Below are 24892 nucleotides of genomic sequence, written 5' to 3'. Positions count from 1 at the left end.
AGGAAGTCCCTTGTGATTTCTCTTTCTTGTTTACCTTTTCATGCTTCTCTTGATTCTTGTGTTTGAAAGTCAAATTTTCTATTCAGCTCTCGTATTTTCACTGAGAAAGCTTGAAAGTCCTCTATTTTACTGAAAATCCATATTTTGCTTTGGAGCATGATACTCAGTTTTGCTGGGTAGGTGATTCTTGGTTTTAATCCTAGCTCCATTGACCTCTGGAATATCATATTCCAAGCCCTTCAATCCCTTAATGTAGAAGCTGCTAGATCTTGTGTTATCCTGATTGTGTTTCCACAACTGAAATTGTTTCTTTCTGGCTGCTTGCAGTATTTTCTCCTTGATCTGGAAGCTCTGGAATTTGGCGACAATATTGCTAGGAATTTTCTTTTTGGGATCTATTTGAGGAGTCGATTGGTGGATTCTTTCAATTTCTATTTTACCCTCTTGCTCTAGAATATCAGGGCAGTTCTCCTTGATAATTTCTTGAAAGATGATATCTAGGCTCTTTTTGTGATCATGGCTTTCAGGTAGTCCAATAATTTTAAAATTATCTCTCCTGGATCTATTTTCCAGGTCAGTGGTTTTTCCAATGAGATATTTCACATTGTCTTCCACTTTTTCATTCCTTTGGTTCTGTTTTTTAATATCTTGATTTCTCATAAAGTCACTAGCTTCCACTTGCTCCAATCTAATTTTTAAGGTAGTATTTTCTTCAGTGGTCTTTTGGACCTCCTTTTCCATTTGGCTAATTCTGCCTTTTAAGGCATTCTTCTCCTCACTGGCTTTTTGGAGCTCTTTTGCCATTTGAGTTGGTCTATTTTTTAAGGTGTGGTTTTCTTCAGTATTTTTTTGGGTCTCCTTTAGCAAGGCATTGACTTGTTTTTCATGGTTTTCTCGCATCCTTCTCATTTCTCTTCTCAATTTTTCATCTACTTTTCTAACTTGCTTTTCCAAATCCTTTTTGAGCTCTTCCATGGCCTGAAACCAGTTCATGTTTTTCTTGGAGGCTTTTGATGTAGGCTCTTTGACTTTGTTGACTTCTTCTGGCTGTATGTTTTGGTCTTCTTTGTCACCAAAGAAAGATTCCAAAGTCTGAGTCTGAATCTGAGTCCATTTTCACTGCCTGGCCATGTACCCAGCCAACTACTTGATCCTTGAGGGTCAAGACCTCCCGGGCTGGAGGCCTGCTTCCCTCTGCTGTTTCATGGGTTCTGCAATTCTAGAATTTGTTCATAGACATTTTTATAGGTGTTTGGAGGGCTCTGGGGGAAAGCCCTAGACAAGTCCCTGCTTTCTAGCTGCCATCTTGGCTCTGCCCCCCATCCTCATTGCTGTCATTATTAACCCCTCCCTACGTCCCTCCATGAATTGCTCCCCTCCCCCAGTAATCCTTCCATTGTAACAAATAAGCATAGTCAAGTAAAAGCATCCACATGTTGTCAGTATCTGAAAAAGTATTTCTCATTCTGCACCTTTAGTCCACCACCTCTTAGCTAAGAGATAAGAAGAATGATTTCAGTTTTCTAGAGTCATTATTGGCCATTGCATTGATCATAAACCTTAAGTCTTTCACAATTGCTTGCCTTTACAATGTTGTAGCCATTACACAAATTGTTCTCTGGGTTCTGCTTATTTCATTCTCTATTAGGTCATAGAAGTTCTTGCAAGTGTCTCTGAATCTGTCTTTTTTGGCCCTCATTGTTCTTATAGAACAATAATGTTCTCTTAAATTAATATACTATAATTTGTTCATCTACTCCCCATTTCGTGGGCACCTACTTTATTTCCACTTCTTTGCTACAATAAAAATGCTGTTATAAATAATTTTGTACACATAGGTCCTTTCTCTCTTTCTTTGATCTCTTTGAGTAGCAGTAGTATCACTGGGTCAAAGGGTTTGTATGCATAGTTTACTGACATTTTGGGTATCATTCCAAATTTCTTTGCAGAATAGTTGAGTCACTTCACTGCTCCCCCAAAGAATGCATTAATGTGTCTGTCCTCCTACAACTCCTGCAAGAATTATCATTTTATTTTTAGTAATCTTTGCCAATTTTATGGGTGTGAGGTGGAATATCAAAGTTGCTTTAATTTTCATTACTCTTAGGAATGATTTGTAGCTTATTTTTCATATGGTTGCTGATACCTTACCTTTCTTCCTTTGAGAATCATCTATTTATATTTTTCTAATGAGAAATTGCTTTTGTACTTACATATATACATATTTAATAAATTCTCTACATATCTTGAATATTTGACATTTACCAGAGAAATTTTCTATAAAGACTTTTTTTTCCCTAGTTAGCTTTAATTCTATTCATTCATGTTGTTTGGGTAAAACCTTTTTCTTTTTTTCCATTATATTATCTTTTATTTTTTTCCTCTTTACTTTTATGAAAAAAAGGGGTGAAAGAGAATGTTATCAGTATAGTGATTTATCATTGAATTGATATGCTTCCATATCACTGTCCTTCCTCTCTTCATCTTGCTCACACCACAATTATTGATTCTTGCAAGCTCTTTCTCAGTTTTTAGTCACTCTGTCTTTGTTTTGCTTATGATTTTGTCCTCCCCAACTTTATCCTCCTACTTCATCTCCCTCCTCCCATCTCCTTATTCCTGCTAGTTTTGCTGTTGAGTTTAATGTATTTCAATGCTAAACTAATTGTGTATAACTGTCCAATGCTTAGCACAATGTTTGACACATAGTAAGCACTCAATAAACTCTTATTGATTGACTATGTATTCAACTCTCCTTTTAGTGATTCACATATGAGTGAGATCCACGAGATGCTTTCTTTTGCATTTAGTAATATGGTATTCCAAGATTTTCTCTCCTTTTTTTCCTCTAGTAACAGCATAGTATTGTGTGATCCTGAATATATTTCCTTCATATTTAAAGTTTTTCTTTCCAACTGCTTAAAGTACTTTTTCATATAGAACCTCTGAGTTTTTATTATTTACATTCACAGGGTTTTGCAACTTGGGTTTATTTTTTTTGTTTGTTTGTTTTTCCAGGAGATGACCTGGTGATTTAATTTTTTTCTTTGCCCTGTGGTTCTAGTATCTGGGTAGTGTTCTTTTATGATTTCTTGAAATGTGGTATCCAAATTTTTTTGTTTGATCATGGTTTTCAAAGATTCTAATGATTTTTTAAACTATTTCTCCTTTTGGCCCTATGAGATTGGATTGGGTGGAGGCTTCCCTGGAGCATCCCTGTTCAGAGAACCCATAGGCTTCCATCCCTGTAAAACTGGGGTGGATTCTTGGTCACCTGTTGAGTTCCTTCTCAGGGGACCAGCAGACGGTGGACCATTTTCCAGAATTTGTACTGCCTTTACCTACCCTATTAGAACTCTTCTCCATGAAACTTTAGGTTTTTGATCATCTTTTTGTGTTAAGATTTAACAAATGAGTTACATTCTAAACTGGTTTTGTCCCTGGATGTCATCTTTCTCTGCTTGGCAAGATCAAATTTTGTCTGGTAAAGGCAATTATTAGGCTATTTTGGCATGAGAAGCAACCTGACCTAGTGGATAAGATACAAGGCAAATTTGTAAAGTGAGAGGGTGAGATTCAATGGCCTCTATACTGCCTTCCAGCTCTCAATCTATGATCCTAGGATTTTCAGTGGTAAACTGATTTACATTGGTTAAGCTTTTTCAGGAAATTGTGATCGTTTCTATGTCTCTGCTTTTATCCATTTATCATTTGTTCATCAACAGCTTACTTAAATATGTCAGATTAATTACATGCCACATATTCTCTTTTCATTGTTTTTATTACTTTGTTTTGGGTGTTTTTTTGCCATTGGTTTTTATTTTCTTCCCACTTACTTTTCAACACTTTGCTATCTGGCTTCTATTCCCACCATTTCAATGAAATGGTTTTTTTCCCCCAAAGTCACCTCTGAACTTTGTTAGGATGGTTTTTATCTCAATCCTTCTTGACCTCTTCAGTGTTGGCCACTACATCCTTCATGACTTCCTTGCCTCCTTGGGGTTTCATGGGATCATTCTGTCATGGTTCTTTTGCCTGTTTGATTCATGCTTTTTAGTCTCCTCTGCAGCATTGTCATCCATGCCCTACCCCCTATATCTGAGTATACCTCAAGGATTTGGTGCCCCCTCTTCTCCTTTCCTCTCTTCTCCTCTCTTTTCTTCTCTTCTCTTTTTCTCCTTTTCTATTTTCCTCTCTACTCCTCTCCCACTCTTGATGATCTTATCAAATTCCATTCTTTCAACTATCATCTCTATGCCTGTGACTTCCAAATCTAGCCCCCTATCTCTCCTGATCTCCAATCTTGCTTCTCCTGCAACTGCTTGTAGGACTTACATACTTTGGCTATCTCACAGTCATCTAAAATTCAGTTTGTGCAGAATAGAGTTCATTATCTTTCTCTTTAAACACATTACTACACCTAATCTCCCTGTTTCTTCCAAAGGAAACTGAGTTTTCAACCTTGGCATTATCATTGCTTATACATTTTGAATAGATGTTATTTCTTTTTTTAAAAACAAGAGATAATAAAAATGTAAGACAATTAGTGTTAGCTTTCATGCTGAAAATTTAAAATAAATGTTATTGAGTTATTTTAATTTTAATTTTTTAAAACTTGAAATTTTAGAGGAAACCTTTATTAATCTATTATACTTAGCAAAATAAAACAATGTTGAGAAATATAATAGATATTATAGTACCTTTAACTTCAGATTTACATGCTCTTATCCAAATGCCATGGGCATTTACTTGCTCTTATGCAAATGCCACAGGCACAGCAGAAACCTACAACTCATTTTTATCTAGAGACTATGTCTGATGATTGTGATAGTGGTAAATTACACCCATGTCAAGATTTGACATAAACCATCCTGTGTTTTACTCTACATATTGTATTTAATAATCTTTGAGTTGAATTCACAGTTAATTGGGATGAATTCACTGTGTTAGTCTTATTTTCATTGACTTTAAACTCTGTTTTCATTGAAAAAGGAGGATATATGTAAATGTGTGTTATACTTGAAAATATGCAGTAATTTCAACCATCCTTTTGTGTTCCTTCCTTTCAGCATCTCCCCGCATCCTCCACCCAGGATGTATCCTAAAGCCTTATGGTTCTAGAAACGCTGCCCTAAAAGCACTCCTCTTAATTTCCCTGTTGCTATCAGAGTTATCCTAGTTCTTCCAATCAGCCTCAGTTGAGTCAACCTCAGCTCTTCACTCTTAACCTCTAAAGTACAAGCTTTTCAAATGTACCTCCTCAACAAATCTCACATCTGTCCTTTCCTTACCCTTTCCTTTTATGAGGCAGCTAGTGGTGCAGTGGATAGAATGCCAACACGAGAGTCAGAAAGGCCTGAATTCAAATCCACCCTCAGGTCCTTAGTAACTTGTGTGACACTGAGCAATTCACTCGGCCTCGGTTTCCTTATCTATCAAACGGGGATAGTAATAGCACCTACCTCCCAAGGTTGTTGTGAAGACCAAATGACAATAATTTTAAAGCACTTAGTACAGTGCCTTACACATAGTGGATACTATATAAATGTTATTTATCCAATTGTTTGTTTATTATTCATTTATTATTATTTCCACCATTTACCATAATTATTCTAAGTCCAGACTTTTTTCACCTCTTTCCTAGACTGTTGTAGTAATAGACTGAATAGCCTCTCTACTTTATAATCCATCTTTCATCCATCTGCTAAGTCATGTCTAACCATGGTACTCTTTTACTCAAGAAGCTTCAATGGCTTCCCATTGCTCTTAGGATAAAATAATCGTTTTTATGGCATTTCATAGTCTGGATCCAGGATGATTACACATTACTGTCTCTCTTACATTCTATGCTAAACTCAAAATAGCCTTGTTCTTAACATTATAATTTGTGCTTCTTTGCCTTTGTACAGGCTGTTCCCCTGCCCAGAATTCTCTCTCTCTCCTCTGCCTCTTGAAACCTCCAGCTCTATTCATGGCTTAGCTTAAGTATTCTACCCTTCTCCCTCTTTTAAGAGGTGGAAAACTCTTCACTCTTTCAGTATCTATGCTACCACCATCATGGTAGAAGTAGGTGAGCACCACGCCTGCTGGACAAGTCATTTTGTATTTTTTTTATGTTACGTTCTATAGGTTGTCATGGCCAAAGAATCAGAGAACGTTTTAGATTCCATTAATTGTTGGTGCCCACATACTCTCCAAAAACCCAAAACAACACAACAGAAAAACCGCCCCCAGATCTCTATATATTTATATTATATTTGACCTGTATTTACTTATTTGTGAACATATTGTTTTCCCCTAATAGAATGTAAGATTCTTGAGGGCGGTGACTTTCTCACTGTTGTTTTTGCATCCTGAGTACCTAGCACTCAGTGGGGACCTAAGAAGCGCTTGTTGGTTGATTGACTCATTCATTAACATTCACCCTAAAAAGTTTCTGACTACACCAAAAGGCGGATTAAATAATGACTCACATTAGTAACCAGTAGTTATAGTTTCCTGTCTGTTTATATAATCTCTTTTCTTTTTTGCATAATTTTATTCAGTGCTCCCTATCTCTAATGCCTTCTGACTCTCCTCTGGAAGAAAGCATTCTTTATATACATCTGTAAGGCCTCTGTGTAGTTTACAAGCCTTTGACTTCTTATTTCTTATTCCTGCTCCTTATTTTCTCACATTTTTCTTACTGTCCTCTTTTGCATTAAAACAGAGTAGTAAAATATATAACGATTTAATTTAGAGGATTTTTATCAAGTTCTTTGTAGAATTCCTCCTCCATGTCATCCTTTTCAACTGATATTGGTGCATAAGTTGCAATTATCTTCTTAGTCATTGTGCAAACTGCAATATAAGATAATAAAGATGAGATGATGTTTCTTGTTGCCTTTGGATACATAAAAAAACAAACTCTACTAACTTTTATTTGCTTCTCCGAGGGGAACCAGTGAAGCATTTGTCCATTTAGCTGTATTTTTATTGTTGCTATTTTATTTTCTGGTTTCCTTTTGAGTAAGAATGTCATGATTCATATAATTCAGTTCCTCAAATAGGATATCCATTTGTTGGTGACTGGACAAGGAGCCCACATTTAGAGAAATGGTTCAGTTAATGCTCATAGATGGTCTCCAAACCAGGAAATTCTTAGCATTCTCTCAGTCTATATTCTGCCTCTAGCATGGTGGAAGTGGATGTGGGTCCCCCTAGCTAGAAGGCCATTTTGTCATTTTTGCATTACATTTTGTGGGTCATCATGGCCAAAGAATCATCATTTAGTGGTCAGTCTATTGGTGAGGCTTTTATACTTAGGCTGATCTTTGGAAACTAGATAAAATATGTTTATTGATCTATACTAAAAGACTTGCAAGCATGGGTGAACCTACTTAAGTTTGTAGTGTGTTGCATTACCTTGGAGAATCCTTCCGATAGTACATCAGGATAGATATATATAGAAATGTTCTGTGTAAAAATAAAATGTGAGCTAGCATAATTCAGTTTCAAAATGAAAACATTTTCCTGTCCTCTGCTACACACACCCACACACACACCCACACATACACCCACCCCACACACACATATACACACATATGCACGCATGCACAATGCACCTGTCAGTTCATCAGATCCTGTGAAATCTAATCTATTATAATTCTGGCAAAATGTAACCTCTGACTTAAAACAGATATGCTCAGTCTTTTTGTACTCATGAAAACTTTGCTCATTATCTTCTCTACCCCATCCCTAAATTGTCCAAACTTCTGAGCTTTTCTCTCACTTTCGAGGGCACCAGTAGTGTCAGTGGGTATGAAAATGAGAGGAAGAATGAAAAAGATATCATGAATAAAAAACTAAAAAAGAATTTAATGACATTGCACATAAGGACATGAGAGGTAAACAGAAACACATAATGCATACTTTTGCCAGAATTTATTTTAAAATTGAGAGAAAGTGTCAGCAAGAAGAAGTAATAAAGATTATTTTCCCCTAAAAGAAAATGAGGGACTCATTATTCTTGCTATATCTGAGAGCACGTATCATAATGGTTTCTTCTTAGCTTAAAAACAAAAAGTTATGCCACACATTCACTGTATGTAAGCTTCATGTTGTACTCTAATCCTGCCTTCACCTCCGCTTCTTATGTGGTTCTTTGTACCTCTGTATTCCTTCCCCTCCTTTCCTTTCCTTGCCTTCCCTTCCCTTCTCTTGCTTTGCCTTCTCTCCTCTTGCTTTGTCTTTTCTTTCATTTGCCTCCGTTCTCTCTGGATCTCCCAGTCTTGACCAGAATGGAAATTCAGCAACTTTTCATAGGCTCAATCCAATATTTATTGACTCAGAAGCTTTGACCTGTTCTGCTTTCCAACCTGGGCTGGTTTGCTTCTTTTAGACAGTCTGATAACCCTTCATCCCATGGGGTGCTTAATAATGTGAACACCCCCATCAGCTGTTGCAACTCAGAACTCTCGAACCCAAGAGATTCACCAGCCTCAGCCCTGCTAGCAGCTGGGATTGTAGATAGGTCTATGTCACCTGCCTTTCAGGTTCCATATCTATAAAATGAAGGGGTGGAATTGTTTGATTTCTAATGTCTTTTCTAACTCTAACAGTCTCTTATTCTGTATGACTGTATTATCCTTTTGTTTTCATAAACTTCCCACTTTCAACTGTGGGATCAGGGCAGAAAATTCAACCAATAATGTTAATAGATGGATAATAGCTAAACAATATTATGTGATTTTTTTATTTTTAAAGGAAATTGATCTATAATCACCATCTCACCTTATTGTTTTTAAGTTCCACACTAAAAACCCATCAGAACTTTTATTTTGCATTATCTTTCTAGCACTCTGAAACTTATGTTTGTGTTTTTTCTCAGAATTGAGCACCATTAGTTGACTTCAAGCTAAGAGCTATCAGAGTAACTTAGGGAATGATTTGTCTATCAAAACAGGATTTTCCACTAAGAAATTGTCCATTGAAGTGAAAATCCTATAAGCTATTCATGCTTTGGCACTTCATAAGGGTGAAAAAAATTGCTGACTCACTTTTTCTTCAATATTCATTTTGCATGTCTATCTTCTAAACTCATTACTCTAGCAAATCAGCTTTGAGGATGTAAAGGGGGTGGGGTGGAGAATTACTCGTATTTTTACTTTTAGCACAATACCGACCTTTTACTCACAAGAGGGCTCAGGCTCACCAACTCACTTACCTAACTATACCAATGAAATAGATGGAAATTGATGGGAAATGCATGTGCCTACCTTTCTTTGCAATAATCTTTTTTGTGCAGCCTAGAGGCAGCTAAGTGATGTACTAGATAGAGCACTAGACTTGGAGTCAGGCAGATCTGAATTCAAATTTATCTTCAGACACTTACTAGTTGTATGACCCTGGGCAAATCACTTAACCTCTCTATGCCTCGGTTTCCTCATCTGTAAGATGGAAGCAATAACAGCACCTACTTCCCAAGGTTGTAGTGAGGGTCAAGAGAGATAACATTTACATAGCACTTTGCAGACCTTAAAACATTATATAAATGTTAGCTATTTATTATCTTAGGCACTTTAATTACTCAAGTGGAGTTCTTTCTAATACAATACAGAGGTTTCCAGAGGATGTCCTATAGATCATTCACATCAGTCTCTCTAGGCAGCTCCCTCATTTCCTCCAACTCATAGAATGTTGTCCCATCCATAGTAGAAAAGCTGTGGTACTGTGAGCCAACTTATGTGCTGATAAGAGATGAGAGATGGCTCTCAGAGAGGATGAATAGGAGTCTCCAGCGGGAAGCAGCACAGACTAACCTTTATTTTATCTCCTGCCATCCATCAAATAGGAAGCCTGAAATAGTTTGTTCTTTGATTCTGACCTTTAACTCCAGTCTCATCAGTGACTCTAAGTCTGGACACTCCATCTTTTTTCCTATTTTGATATCCCTTGAATTCAAAGGAACAGATTACCTTAAAAAAAACCTCATGGTGTGATAGTGCTTATTTTATTCATGCATTTATCTATTTCTTCAGTTCTTCTCTTCCTGATGTTCTTTTACGATCCATTCCAGAGTAACAATAAGGTAGCAGAGGCTATATTGAGTAATAAATGATGATGCTGTTGATGGTGATAATGATAATGATAGGTGTCATTTGTGTAGCACCTGCTACGTGCCAGGCACTGTGCCAAGCACTTTATAAATATTATCTCATTTAATCCCCACATCAACCTTGGGAGGCAGGTGTTATTTTTATCCCCGTTTTACAGATGAGGAAACTGAGGCAAACCCAGGTTAAATAACTTACCCAAAGTTGCATGGTTAGGAAATGTATGAGACTTGATTTGACCTCGAACTTCCCTGACACGAGGACTGACATTCCCTTAGACCCTCCACTCCAGACCAAATCCCGAGACTTCCATTATTTCCCTCCCTGCAATTTAAAAGAATAGTACATTTAAAGTTTGGGATTTGCCCTAGAGTCCTACAAATGCTATATTATTCAGTCAATCAGTCATTCATTCCAAATGTGCTTGGTATATCCCAGGCACTATGCAAAAAAAACACCAAGGAAGAAGAAAAGCATAAGAGGACGAAATACAAAGAAAAACAAAAACAGTGACAGGTTGTAACATTGCCATCTTGGTCATTTAATGGGGTCAAGATTGATAAACTCCATCCAAAAGAAATTAGACTCGTCAGAACCAGGTATGCTTATTCAGTGTATTTCTGATGGAATGGAATCATTTCTCTTCCTTGACACATGTTCCAATGACTGTTGTTCATCATTTTGATCATCTCAAAACATGTATTGGGAGCAGGGAGGAAGAAGCATGCAGTAGGGAGAGTTCTGGAGTTGGGGGACTTAGGTTCAAAATCCATCTCTGAGTCTTCTTACCTATGTGACCTTGGGCAAATCACTTGACATCCTGGAGGCTCAGTTTCACCATCTATGAAATTAAGGAATTGAACTAGATGGTCTGTAAAATCACTTCCCACTCTAGTCCTATGTTCTTATTCACTTGCTCATAGAGCTAAGGAGGGGACTCAGAATCTCTTCAGAATCAGGTCCCTTAGAGCCCATCTAGTCTAACATGTACTTAACCAAGAGACCCCTTAATGATATTATCCCCAACAAGCAGGCCTCCCACCTCTGTTTGAAGACAACCAGTCTTGTACTTATAATCCATTAGCTCCTAAAGCAACTGATTTCACTTTCACATAGCTCTAATTGTTAGGAAATTTTCCCTTGTTCCAATTCTAAATCTATATCTCTTTGACTTCCTTCATTGATGCCCTCTGGGGCCAAGCAAAACAATTCTAATCCTTCTTCCCCACAATAACCCTGAAAATACTTGCTGATAACTCTCATCCCCCCTTCCACTATGTCTTTTATTTCTTATCCTCAGTCCTTCAATTCATTCTCCTTTAGCACATTGCCTTACTTCTCACCATTCTGATCAAACTCTTCTGGACATGTTCCAGTTTCTCTAGGACTTTCCTGAAATCTGGTGCCCAGAAGGGAACATGCTGTTTATTCCAGATGTAGATTGATCAGGTTAGAGGATAGCGGAGCTGTTACCTATCTTTTTCTGAACACTGTTCAATAAATGCAGTAGGAGAGAGAAGGAGCTTTTTGGCTGCTGGTGCACACTGTTGACTCATACTGAATTTGCAGATCATTTTTACAGGAACTGCTGTCTAGCCAGACCTCTCCCATCTTGTATTTATAAAGATGATTTTAAAATCCAAATGTAGAACTTTACACTTATTCTTATTAAATGTCAACTTGCTCAATTTGGCCCATCATTTCGACCTGTCAACATCTTTCTTTTCTTTTTTTTTTTATCCAGACTCATCCAATATGTTTAGTTATCCTTCCAGGCTTTGTATCATCTGGAGATTTGATAAACTTGCCATCGTCTATTCCTCCATCCAAGTCACCGATGAAAACATTAAACAGCATAGAGCTGAGCACAGATACCTTGTGTGGCCTACAACTTTTACTCTTATCCCCAAGCATAAAATGAGAGACTTTTTGAAATGCTTTCACTAAAAGCTTAAGTCTTCTCCTGGTATAATAGCCTGGTTATACCGTCAAAGAACAAAATGTGGTTAGTGTGGCATGACCTGTTCATGTTGAAGTTATGCAAAATTTTAGTGATTCTTGCTGTCCTTTCTGAATATGCAAAAATTCACTTGTTAGAAATATTCTTAATCTAGGAATAAACAATACTAGTTGGAAAGCCAGATACGTCCCCTGAATGGAGTACAGGAGAGTACAAGAACTCAGACAAACGCCAGTCCTTTTATTGACTCCCAATTCAAATCTCCCGCCTGCCTCTTCATTGGCCAGATGCAACCCCCTGACTGCCTATGTCATGCCCTCCTCAAACATCTCACTCAGCATGCTTACAAGCCTCTAACCTTTCACCTGATCAGAAGTCTGGTTTCTGCTGCATCACAGATTAGAATCAGTCACCTGACTTACAATCTGCCGTCACTATCCTGTGGAAACAAAACTCCTCCCACCACTTCTCACATACCTTATTAATATATTTTCAAAATTTTCCACCAGTAGAATTCAATGTCACTGGCCTATAGTTTCCAAGCTCTTTCTTCTTCCCTTTTTATGAAAATTGGTATATTTGCCCTTCTCCTGTCCCGCAACCTTTTGTCAGGTCTTTTCAAGATCACAACAGCATTAACAATAACAGCTCAACAATAACACCAGCCAGCAGGTCTTCTTAAACATTTTCCACTCATGACCCCTTCGGTACTCCTTAAATTGTGGGTCACACTGCTAAATGCTACCTGCTTGTCTTATGACTTATCGAGGGTTCCCACTACATGACAACCATATTAGGGCTGTCCTTCAGAGTCCAAAGATAATCCTCCTAGGAAGAAAAACAAGAAGCAAACCAAGAGTTGAGCAGTTCAGCTTTCTCACTGTGAAAACCTTGGATTCAAGATGATCTTATCTGTTTTAGCCTTCTCATTCAGTACAAGAAGCGGTCCTGACTCTTGGCTTTAATCTTCTTGTTGTCCCCATCATAGCTTAAAGAAACAATAGCAATCCTTTCAAAAGTTATTTTATTTTATTTTGTTTTATAGCACCAAAATTTTATCCATCATTCCTCTCCCAGAGAGCCATCTCATATAACAATATTTTTAAAGAGAAAGAAAGAAAGAAAAAGGGAAAGAAAGAGAAAGAAAGAAAGAAAGAAAGAAAGAAAGAAAGAAAGAAAGAAAGAAAGAAAGGAAGGAAGGAAGGAAAGAAGAAAGAAAAAGGAAGGAAGGAAGGAAGGAAGGAAGGAAGGAAGGAAGGAAGGAAGGAAGGAAGGAAAGGAAGGAAGGAAGAAGAAAGAAGAAGGAGAGAGGAGAGGAGAGGAGAGGAGAGGAAAAGAAGAAAATCAGCACAACTGGTAAATGCCAGTTTGAAATGTTTGAATTTGAATTTGACATGTTTGAAATTGAATTTGAAATTGAAATTGAAAAATAGCAGTTTGAAAATGTTTGAAAATATATGCAATATTGCATGCCTGTGGACCTCCCATCTCTGTTAATTGTGTGTGTGTGTGTGTGTGTGTGTGCATGTGTTTATGGAGATAGTGTCTACTTATATTTCTTCTTTAGGATTATACTTGTTATTTATACTTTTACAGCGTTCACTTTTGATTGCTTTATGGTGAATATTCTTTCTATTTGTACTTTTGTAGTCTTCGTAGATATTGTTTTCTTGACTTTACTTACTTCACTCTTCATTAGAACATGTAAATATTTCCTTGCTCCCCTGCATTCATCATACTTGTCATTACTTATAACATAGTAATGTTTCATAATATTTATGTACCACAATTTATAATGATTCCTCAGTTAATGGGCATCTACTTGGGATTCAGTTCTTTGTAATGACAAAAAAACCCAAACCCTGCAACTCTTTTTAAAAAATTGTTCTTGCCTCAATTTTAATGGTTCCATGCTGTTCTTTTGTATCTATCCTTAGGTACTGTTTTTTGCTTCCAGCTTCTATGCTTCCAATACACACATACACATACAAACACACACATGCACATACACATATACATATATGTGTGTGTGTGTGTATATATATATATAGTATATATATATATATATATATTCCTCCAAGTGAATTTTGTAATTATTTTGCCTAGCTTTGTAAAATAACCCTTTAGTTGTTTGATTGACATACACTAAATGCTATAACTCTTACTGTTTAAAATTTTATTATATTGGCTTTATCATATGAGATATGAGCTCCTCCAGCTATTTAAAATTTTCCTTCTGTCTCTGAGTCTATCCAGCTTTTGGTCTCTTTGATTTTTTGCTTTTCAGTCTTTTCCTTGTATTGCTAATCACTTCTCTCTCTTTCTTACTCTTGGGTCTTTGCTTTCCTCTGCTGCACAGACCCCTGAGGCTGGGTATATTCAGCCTCCTCTGTGTTGGGAGGTATTGGAGCTTAGTTGGCTCCCTGCCCTGAATTAAAATCAGTGAGAAGACTGAGCACGGCTGGGTTTCTAACCCTTTTTCTCTTGGGCACAGAAGCCCCTAGGACTTCCTTCTCCTGTATTCAATTCTGCATTGTCATCTTTCTCCAGGGTCACTTCCTTTCCTTCTGTATATAACTGTGCAGAATCACTGTCTTCTAACCTTTCCAACCATACCCTGTGGCATATGGTGGAGTTAATACCAAGTCACTGATATAGGGAACTTGGCAGGGATCCTTTTAAGCAGAACCTGAAACACAAGTCTGTCAAGTGCTGGCTATGCCCAGCGTGTAGCATGGGGCAGAAGTAGTGAAAAGTAGGAGCTCTAAGCATTTTAGTCACCTGGTGTTATTTTATGTCTTTTTTTTACTACATATAGTGATTGTCTTTTTTTCTTGCCGCTTCAAATTTAATTACTCTATACTGCACATATATTCCTTCTTGTGAGTTAGCAGCATGGGGGAGACAAGTGCTCTGCCATTCTGCCAATAACATCTATATCTTCTTTTATTTAAATTGATTAAAACATATTCTCTCATTGACCATGTCCACAAAAAAAATTATGTCTCAATCTGTACTCTGAGTCCAATACCTCTCTTTCAGGAGGTGGGTAGCATTTCATCATGAGTCCTCCGGAATTGTGGTTGGTCATTGCATTTATCAGGCTCCTAGTCTTTCAAAGTTTTGTTTTTAAAATATTTCCATTCCTGCAAAAAATTGTTCTCCTGATCTTTCTCATTTCAGTCTGCATCGGTTCATACAGGTTTCCCAGGTTTCTCTGAAAGCATCTCCTTCATCATTTCTCACAGAACAATAATATTCTATCACATTTATATACTATAATTTGTTCTGTCATTTGCTATTTGATGGGTACTCTCTCAGCTTCCAATTCTTTGCTACCTCAAAAAAAATTTTATAAATATTTTTGTACATATAGGTCCTTTTCCTTTTTCTTTGATCTCTTTGGGGTAGATAAACTTATAGACCAGAGAATAAAGGGACTTGAGACTTTGTTAAACTGGCAATTGTGGCAGTTGATAAAAGTGGAAGTACAGTCAATGTTTTCTCTCTTCACCAATTTTTTCTAGAGTATAATGCTTGGAAAACTTCACCCTGAGCTTAAATTATGACCCTTTTCTTTAGTAAGGGATTCCCCACCCCCACAAGTTGAGAGTAGGGTAGATAAGGAGAAAAAGAGGTGACCTTAGCTAAGAGCCTCATCACAGACTTTTGAATGTTTATCTACATGTAACATATTATTACGATAATTAGCTCAGCTTTAGGGAATTTACTTTAGATGAGAAGTCCTTAGTTCAATCATAATCGTTCTGAGGCCTCAGGAAAAATAACTAACACAGGCCGAAAAACTGAATACTCTGCCAAACCTTACATTTAAATCTGTCTCTAGTTAACCACTGCCATTTTTTGTGGTTGAGCAAAATTCAGTTTACCTGAAATAGTTGAGTAATGAAACAGGAGATTATTTATTGTCTATGGATACATAGGAATTGGGAAGGGAAACTGGGGAAAGAGCTGATCTTTCCTTGAACCTTCTTGCAGCATGGATCCTTCTCTTTGTTATGCCTGAAGAGCCCAGGGATTCTTCTCAATATCTCCCTCTCTGCTTAGTCCTCCCTTTTGCCTATGCTCGATTCAACCTCTTGAATCCAGACAGAATGTTTTCTTCCCCAATCCTGAGATAGCATCTCTCTTTGATACACAGTGTTTAGGGCATGACCCAGTCTCTAACACAATAGTTTTGATTGATTCATGGTGTACAGGCCTGGTTCACATAGTTCTGATTAATTCAGTCTAAAAAAATGAAACTAGTGAAGACACCAAAGTCTAAATATTATATTAATATTTAATATTAATATTAATATTCATTTTTATTTTACATGATACTACTAATAAATTACAATGATTTGGTTTAAATCTGTAAGTTCCTGGTTCAGGGTAAAGAAAAAGGAAACTGTCCCATAACACAAGATATTTCTCTAATTTTAGTCCAGGGTGAGGGCCAGTTAGTGAGAATCTTTGCAATGTTGGTAATTTCTGATAATATTCCAGAACATACCATCTGCATTGTTTTTGAACCCTGAGAATTAGCAAAAGGAGGTGAAGACTGGTATGGTTGTCCTTCACTGAATCTGGAAAATAATGCGTTTAATCTTTTCATCCCCACTTACTATCATTTTATATCTCTACTGCCCTTTGTAGCTAAGCTTTTCCAAAAGACCATCTACAATAGGTGCTTACAGTTTCTCTCCTTTCACTCTCTTACAATCTGGCTTCTAATTTTATTATTTCTGGAAACTGCTTTCTCAAAAATTTCTAATTATCTATTAGTTGACAAATCTAATGACTTTTTCTCAATCTCATTCTCTGTGACCTCTCCCCAGCCATTGATACTGTTGCTCACTCTCTCTTCCTTGATACTCTCTTCTTTGTAGGTTTTCAGGATCCCCGTCTCTTGGTTTTCCTTCTACCTATCTGACTGTTCCTCTTCTTTGCTGGATCTTTTCTAGATCTCTAGCCCTCTGTAAGTGTAAGTGGTTTTCAAGAATCCATGGCCACAACATTTTTGGTTCCCAGGTGTTAAGTATGAGTTCTATGGTTTAAAACATCTCCACCATGACCCATGTAGATTGTAAGGGCTGGGTGTCACCTGTTTAGATTGTAAGGGTCAGGATCCTGGAGGGGTGGAGTGTAAGTATAAAGCACGTGGGCACTGGTTAGTGAATGGGGAACCTTTAGGGTTGAAATGTACAAGGTAGGGTGCTGTGTGTGCCTTGATAGGCCCCCATCAAGGCTTGGGGGGAATCTGTGTTTGCCTCACCTGGCCCCCATTGAGGCTTGAGGGGACTTAGGGGAATGTACAAGTTGTGCCTGTCTAGACTGGCCCCATTAAGACGTAGGTGGAGTTGGGAAGTTGCCTCCCCCCAACCCTTCTCGCTGGCCCCTGCAAGAAGGGTGATTAGGGAATGCTATAGGAGTTGGTGCTCAGCAACCTTTGTGAGAAGGTGAGATAGAATAAAGTCTTCACTGTTTAATTGAAGTCTGTCTTTCCTTTATAAAAGCAGATCAAAGAACCTGTGCTAGCAGACCATCCTGGGTATGTTAGGGTCCTTCCTAATACATCCTCTAACCAAAGGTGTCCCTCAGGGTTCTGACCTGTGCCCTCTTCCCTTCTTTCTCTTTACCACTTCATTTGGTGAACTCATCATGATTTAATTATCATTTCTATGCTAATGATTCTCAAATTTACCTATCCTGCCCCAGATTCTCTGCTGACCTCCAAACTTGCATCTCCAAGTGCCTTTCAGACAACAGAAATCGGATGCCCAGTAACCCATCTTAAATTCAGCATGTCCAAAGGGGAATTCGTTACCTTTCTCTCTAAACATACCCCAGACTCCCTGTGTCAGTAAGGCAATAAACACATCAATGATAATTGTGAATATGCCTATGTAGTTCTGTATCGCAAAGTATGAGAGACTCTCCATAAGGAAGGTAAAAGAAGTGTAACATTTATTCAGACACCAGAAAACCATATCCCATAACCAAATGCTCAGCTCCCACAGCCAGTCAGCCCACTTTGTCATAACAGCAAGGAACTTAAAACACCGTATCACAGCCTGTAACCTCATCATCCCAAAACCTCTCCGACCCCCTGCTGGGGTCTTCCCCAAAACAAACTCACAGTACAGCTAAGTCACAGCCTGTTCAGTTCTAGCAGTCATGAGGGCAGCCATTAGCAGCTATAACTGCTCTCTCTCTCTCTCTCTCTCTCTCTCTCTCTCTCTCTCTCTTCATTTCCTATGATATAACTCCTTTTTCCTTTCAAGAAGCTCCTCCTACCACATGTGACTTAGGCTTCCTGTGATGTAAGCAGGTCACGTGGTATATCAATGGGTGGGGAAGATCTTCAAATCTAAATTGCTACTACACTCCCCCACTCCTATCTCCCACACTACACACATTCCCTGTTACTATAGAGGGAAATACCATTCTCCCGGTCCCTCAGGCTCACAACCTAGGAGCCAGGACTCCTCACTATCTTTCACCATCCATATCCAATCTCTTGCCAGACTGTCAATTTCACTTTTGCACCATTTCTGATGATACATCTCCTTCTCTCTTCTGATACTGCCACCACTCTAGTGCAGGTCCTCATCGCTTCACACTTAGAAAATTGTAATGGCCTGCTGGTGGGTCTGCCTACCTGAATTTTCTCCCAACTCTTATTAATCCATCCTTTATTCAGCTACTGCAGTCATTTTCCTAAAGTCCAGGACCTACCCCCCTCAATAAACTCCAATATCTCCCTATTGCTTCAATGATCCAATACAAAATGCCATTCAAAGCCCTTCCTAACCTAGCCCCCTCCTACCTTTTCAGTCATAGTGCACCTTACTCTCTAATATGTATTCTTGAGTCCAGTGATATTGGCCTCCTGGTTGTTTTGTCAACAAGGCACTCCATCTCTCAGCTCTGGGCATTTTTCTTTAGCTGTGCTCCATGCCCAGAATGCTCTTCCTTCTAAGTTCTGCTTGCTGACTTCCTTGGCTTCTTTTAAATCCTAACTAAAATCTTTCTTTTGCTGGAAGCCTTCCTCAACCCCTCTTAATTCTAGTACCTCTCTCCCCTCTGTTAATTATTTCCTATTTATCCTGTATACAACTTGTTTTGTATATATTGTTTGCATGTTGTCTTCTCCATTAGATTGTGGGGGACAGGGACTGGTTTTGGCCTCTTTGTATCGCCAGCACTTAGCACAGTGTCTAGCACACTGCAGGTGCTTTGATTAATGTTTATTGACTGATAGTGGCATTCCTGGGTCAAAGAATATGCACAGTTTAATATCTTTTTTGACATAGTTCCAAATTTCTCTCTAGAATGGCTGGACAAGTTCACAACTCCCTTTATCTTCTTAATATGTAGTGCAACTCTATCTACTTCCATACTTTTTAGATTCCTTTTGAATGATGTATGCTGTTCCAGAACCAAATTCTAATCATGAAGCCCATTTCACCAGTTCAAAAGTCACAACCACAGGAACTTGGGGATTGTTGAGTAATGAATGCCTGGACTGATACCTTCCAGATGCCCTACAATTCCCAGAGTTAAATTCATACTGATTTTATTCCTTTCTTTGTATAAATTTGCTTAAATTATTTCTAACCTTTTCCTAATGTCAAGCACAAGATACTGGTTCTCCAAAAACCCATCTGAAAGTTGGGGATTTGATCAAACCATTCATACACATGATGGTGTCCCCTATTCCATTAGAAGGATGAAAATTTATCTGTTGTTTGGGAAGAAATGTTTTCAGAAAGACATTTCTATAGTGATGCAGCTTTTGTATTATAATAACCTGAAGCAGGATTCTGGGATATTTTAGATTAACTGGAGTTGAGCAAGGGTCAAGTACATCATAGGCTTCACTAGTGCCAATAGAGAGAAATCAAAGCCTCATTCGGGAAGGTATAGAGCCAGTTGTGCTGAGTCATAGATGGAAAAAGCTAACAGTACAGAGGTTAATTCCAGGAGAATACAGTCAAAGTAGGTAATGAATTGTCCCCTACCTGGATGTCTCAAGTGAACAGCGAATGAGATATTAATTGTAAAGAGCCTGCACATAGTAAGCAATAAATGGATGATAGTTATTATTATTATTATTATTATTATTATGGTGAGGTAACTGATTATTGAGACTTTCGTAAAGGGGATTATTAGTCAGTCATCAGTTGAATTGGATGACTGCTTAAGCTCCTTCAAACCTTTGAGTTTCTCTGATTTTATGCCCGATGATACAAATAAATGTAAGCAGTAGATGTGGAGCAAGGCACTTGGTCTTTTCTATTTCTTCTTCCTTTAGGGATTTGGAAGAGGAGCTGGTTCCTTTGGGACCACATCTTTCTTCTTCCACTAGATGGCACGGGTTTATGACCTTTGCCTAGGTCTCTACCTCTAACCTGCCCCTCAGAGAGGAGTCTCAAATTCATTGGATAAACAGAGCTTTGCATAACACTGAATATGATTCACTTGTCATGCTATGAGTTAGGAATGAAATCCCTTTGTGCTTCTTTTCCAATCAATTCAATTTAATTCAAATCAACAAAATTTAAATGTTTCCTATGATCAGAAGAAGAATATTTGTCATATTCTTTGCAGAAGTGAGCAAAACCACAAATAACCTAACATTTGGAACAATTTTTGAGATTCCCCAGAAGAATATCTGTGCCATTACAGATGTGCTATTCCTACCATACCAAGAAACAAAAATGAATTAATCTATTTGCTCAGCTATTGGTAACTGCTTTTGTTTTGATTTGTAGGTGTTGCAGATGACCCGTATGCTAGAGATTATACTTCTCCAGCAGCAGCAAAAGATGAAGGAGCCTTTTACACATCTTTGATTTCTGACGTCCATTGTTCATCCCAGCAGGATTCTATGTATTTCACTGGAATCCTTCAGAAGGAAGACAATCATACTACTAGTTCAGAGGGCACTGAGGAGCTGAATGCACATGGCCCCTCCTTGCAAGAGGCATCTGGCTTGGAGTCTCATGGTTTATTTAGTTCTGATTCTGGAATAGAGATGACTCCTGCAGAATGTACAGAAGTGAATAAGACCTTAGCAGATCCCCTAGACCAGATGAAAGCAGAAGCTTATAAATACATTGACATAAGTAGGCCAGAGGAAATTAGATACCAGGAACAATGGAAATCGGGCCAGGAAAACAAGGACTCAGATTTTAAGAATGAACGTGCTGAAACATCAGTAAAGTCGGAATGTGCCTCTGAGCCTGAGACACAGGCTCCTAGAGAGGTTAAGGGAGCCAAAGAACATTTATTGGAAGAGTCAACCTTTGCATCCTATATCAATGACTTGTCTGAGGATCAGCACTGTGTCTCCCTGGTTACAGCACCAGTCAAAATCACACTGACTGAGATCGAGCCAGCTGCTGAGACTTGTGCCCAAGAGAAGACCCCAGAGAAGCAGGATACCTGTCTGAAATCAAGTCATGAAACAGTGCCGACAGTCACTGTCTCAGAACCAGAAGATGATAGCCCGGGATCGATGACTCCACCATCTTCTGCAACAGGTAAAAAGAAGAGGTGTTCCTACTTAAAAAACAAAGAATGGGTAGAATTTACACAATAAATATATTACAAATAAGTTCATTTGCAATATTCCTTTAAATCAAGAATTCTTAACCTTTTGTTGTATTATGTACCCCTTAGACAGTCTGATGAATCTATGGACCTCTTCTCAGAATTATATTTATAAATGTATTTAATAAAATATGTAGGATTAATAAGGAAACCAGTTATAGTGAAATACTGTGATATATATACATGTATATATATATATATACACACACACACGTACACACACATACCCATATATATGTATATGTATATATATATATACAGAAAATTTACAAAAACTCTCAGAAATCTTTGCAAATATGAGAAGTTTGGAGATGCCATGTTAAGAACCCTTGTTTTAGATAATATTTAATATTCCAAATTTTATTAATACAATTATTAAGGAGTGGGAAACACACCTGTTACACCAAAGTAGATCTTACTTTTACTTGACTTTACTTCAACTTCTTCCCTCTGTTGGTTTATAAAAACTTTGTTCTTTATTTGAGGAGAGGATCAGAAAATGGACAATCAAAAGCTAAACTTTAAATATATATATGTGCTGTTCAGGGCAGGGAGGGCTGCCATGTATGTTTCTGGGTCAGTGATTCTTAACGTTTTTTGTATGTCATGGACCCCTTTGTCAGGCTGATAAAGCCTATAGACCTCTTCTCAGAATCATGTTTTTAAATGCACAAAATAAAATTTGTTGAATTACAAAGGAAATTCATTATATAGATATAGTTATAATTTTTTTAAGTTCATGGATTCCAGATTAAGGACCTTTGGTCTAGGTTGCTTTGCTGAACCCAGCAATTTCAGTGAAGCAATGACAAAAGCTGGCATGAATGAGCAAGTACTCTGAACTGAGGATCAGGAGAGCTGAATTCTAGTCTCAATTTTTCCACTAACCAGCTGTGAGACCTTTGGAATTTTTGCACTTAGAACTGAAAATTGATTCCTATAGCTCAGGTATTTGTCAAGAGGAATTGAAATAAAACATCATATTCCCTAGTCAATAACTCCTTTCCCTTTCATTTTGGGGGAGGGTAGGTGGTCACCAGTGGCCATAGCAAATGGCAATGTAGCGTCCTTGGAGGGAAAGGCAAAAGTCTGATTTCTCATGAAGCTCTTGAAGCAGTTTGGTGTCTTAGTGGATAGGGCACTAGGCTTAGAGTTAAGATACACCTAAGGTCACATCCATCCTCAAAAACTTACTGGGCATACAGGTTCAAATGAAATACTGGTTAAGCATTTGACACATAGTAGGTGTTTTATAAATGCTTTTTTTTTTCTTTCTTCCTTCTTCAAGTAGCAGTTAGTACTTTGCATGGATCACATTCTAGCCCCCCACAAGATCAAGGACACAGAATCACAGAATCATAGCTGTCTTGGAGTATTTAAAGAGCTGTCCATGAAAGAGGCATTAGACTCACTATGCCTGTCTCAATAGAAAAAAAAAACTGGCAGCAATGGGTAGAAGATATAAAGAGGCAAATTTATGCATGCCCTAAGGAAAATTTTTCTTTATTTCATCAGTACTATTCAAAAGTGTAATGGGCTACTTTAAGGGGGGGTAGGTTCTTCTTTCACAGGAGATCATCAAGTGAAGGCTGGATGACCACTTACAGGATAAATTGTAGAGGGAATTCTGGGCAGCAGGTGGCACAGTGGAAGGAATGCTGGGCTTGGAGTCAGGAAGACTCATTTTCCTGAGTTCAAATCCAGCCTCAGACACTTACTAGCTGTGTGACCCTGGGCAAGTCACTTAACCCTGTTTGCCTCGGTTTCCTCATCTGTTAAATGAGGTAGAGAAGGAAATGGCAAACCACTCCAGTATCTCTGCCAAGAAAACCCCAAATGAGATCATGAAGAATCGGATATGACTGAACAACAACAAAAGTAGAAGGAATTGTGGTTCAGGCATGGGTTGGACTGGATTTCCTTAGAGATTCTAACTCTGAGATTCTGGGAACATGCTATCCTTCCCCTCAAAAATCTTCAGTGACTCCTTGTTTTTTTTAATTGTATAAAGTCTGCTCTTCTTACCCTGGCATTTTAGGTTAATTCCAGACTCTCTCCTCTTAGTTATGGTGCAGTGCATAGAGTGTTGGAGCTGTAGTCAGAACAACCTGAGTCCAGATCTAGTCTTAGACAATTACTACCTATGTGACCCTGGGCAAGTCACTTAACCTCTTTTTGCCTTGATTTCCTCATCTGTAAAATAAATAATAATAGCATCTACTTCCCATGGTTGTTGTGAGGATCAAATGAAATATTTGTAAGGTGTTTAGCACAATGTGTGGCACATAGTAGGTGCTTAATAAATGCTTCCTTAATAAATTCCTTCCTTCCTCAAGAAACTCTTTAAAATACTTCCTAAAAGGATTCTCTTCCTCTTAAGTGAATGTAAATTAATTGTTTGTGTTTTGACCAGAAACCCTGAAGGTCTTCCTCTCCCAGACTGATTTTGTTTTGGTCAGGGAAAAATTCCTTGACTCATTTCTTACCTAGCCTTAATCACCGAATGGGCTTTCCCTCAATAAAAGTGAGAATTCAGGAAGACCTTAGCTTAAAAAGGTCAAGGTCTCCCATTGCATCCAGAGCCTTCTATAGTTATCTTGATTTATATCTTGCCACTGGATGCCACTGGAGGACAAAGTGAGGCTGGTGACTTTGTACAGCCTTGCCTCACTTAAATCCAATTCACTCACAAGTCATGGCTTCACCTTCCCGATGTCATGGTCCTCTTCGAGAATGAAGGACAAACAGCAACCACTTCAGACACTGATGTAGCATTTATATTAGTTTATATTTGGTTATTTGTGTACTTCTCTTGTCTCCTCCATGAGACTGCAAACTCCTTGAGAACAAGAACTGTTCCTTGTACTTTTTGGCAGCCCTTCCCCGCAGCCAGCACAGTGCTGCGCATAGCATGGTGTTGTTTCCTTAAAACGCAGCATAATTTGGGAAGCAGCGGTACCTCTACTGCTTGGCTCCCTTCTGATTAGTTCCTGCATACTGTGTCAGAGCATTCTATAGATAGTGCTTAATTGGGAAGGATCTCACAGGGCCTGAGACTGTTTTTAGAGCAAGAACTAAGAATGCTAGGTCAGCGAGAGAGAGAGAGAGAGAGAGACAGAGACAGAGAGAGACAGAGAGAGAGGCAAAGAGAGACAAAGAGAGACAGAGACAGAGAGAGAGACAGAAGACAGATAGAGAGACAGAGAGACAGAGACAG

General features: G+C 38.2%; 1 protein-coding gene across 1 annotated transcript in view; it reads left to right on the top strand.

Annotated features, from left to right (window-relative positions):
- RTN1 (reticulon 1) overlaps positions 1-24892 on the top strand; it is a 358434-nt gene that overhangs the window by 99891 nt on the left and 233651 nt on the right. Inside the window, exon 2 of the mRNA XM_036736244.1 lies at positions 20835-21605. Within this exon, the coding sequence (XP_036592139.1) occupies positions 20835-21605 (771 nt within the window). The remainder of the gene's footprint in view (positions 1-20834; positions 21606-24892) is intronic.

The sequence above is a fragment of the Trichosurus vulpecula genome, chromosome 8 (genome assembly GCF_011100635.1).
Source record: "Trichosurus vulpecula isolate mTriVul1 chromosome 8, mTriVul1.pri, whole genome shotgun sequence".
Lineage (NCBI taxonomy): Eukaryota > Metazoa > Chordata > Mammalia > Diprotodontia > Phalangeridae > Trichosurus > Trichosurus vulpecula.
Note: the sequence above shows the minus strand (reverse complement) of the source record. Positions and strands in the feature narration are given on the sequence as shown.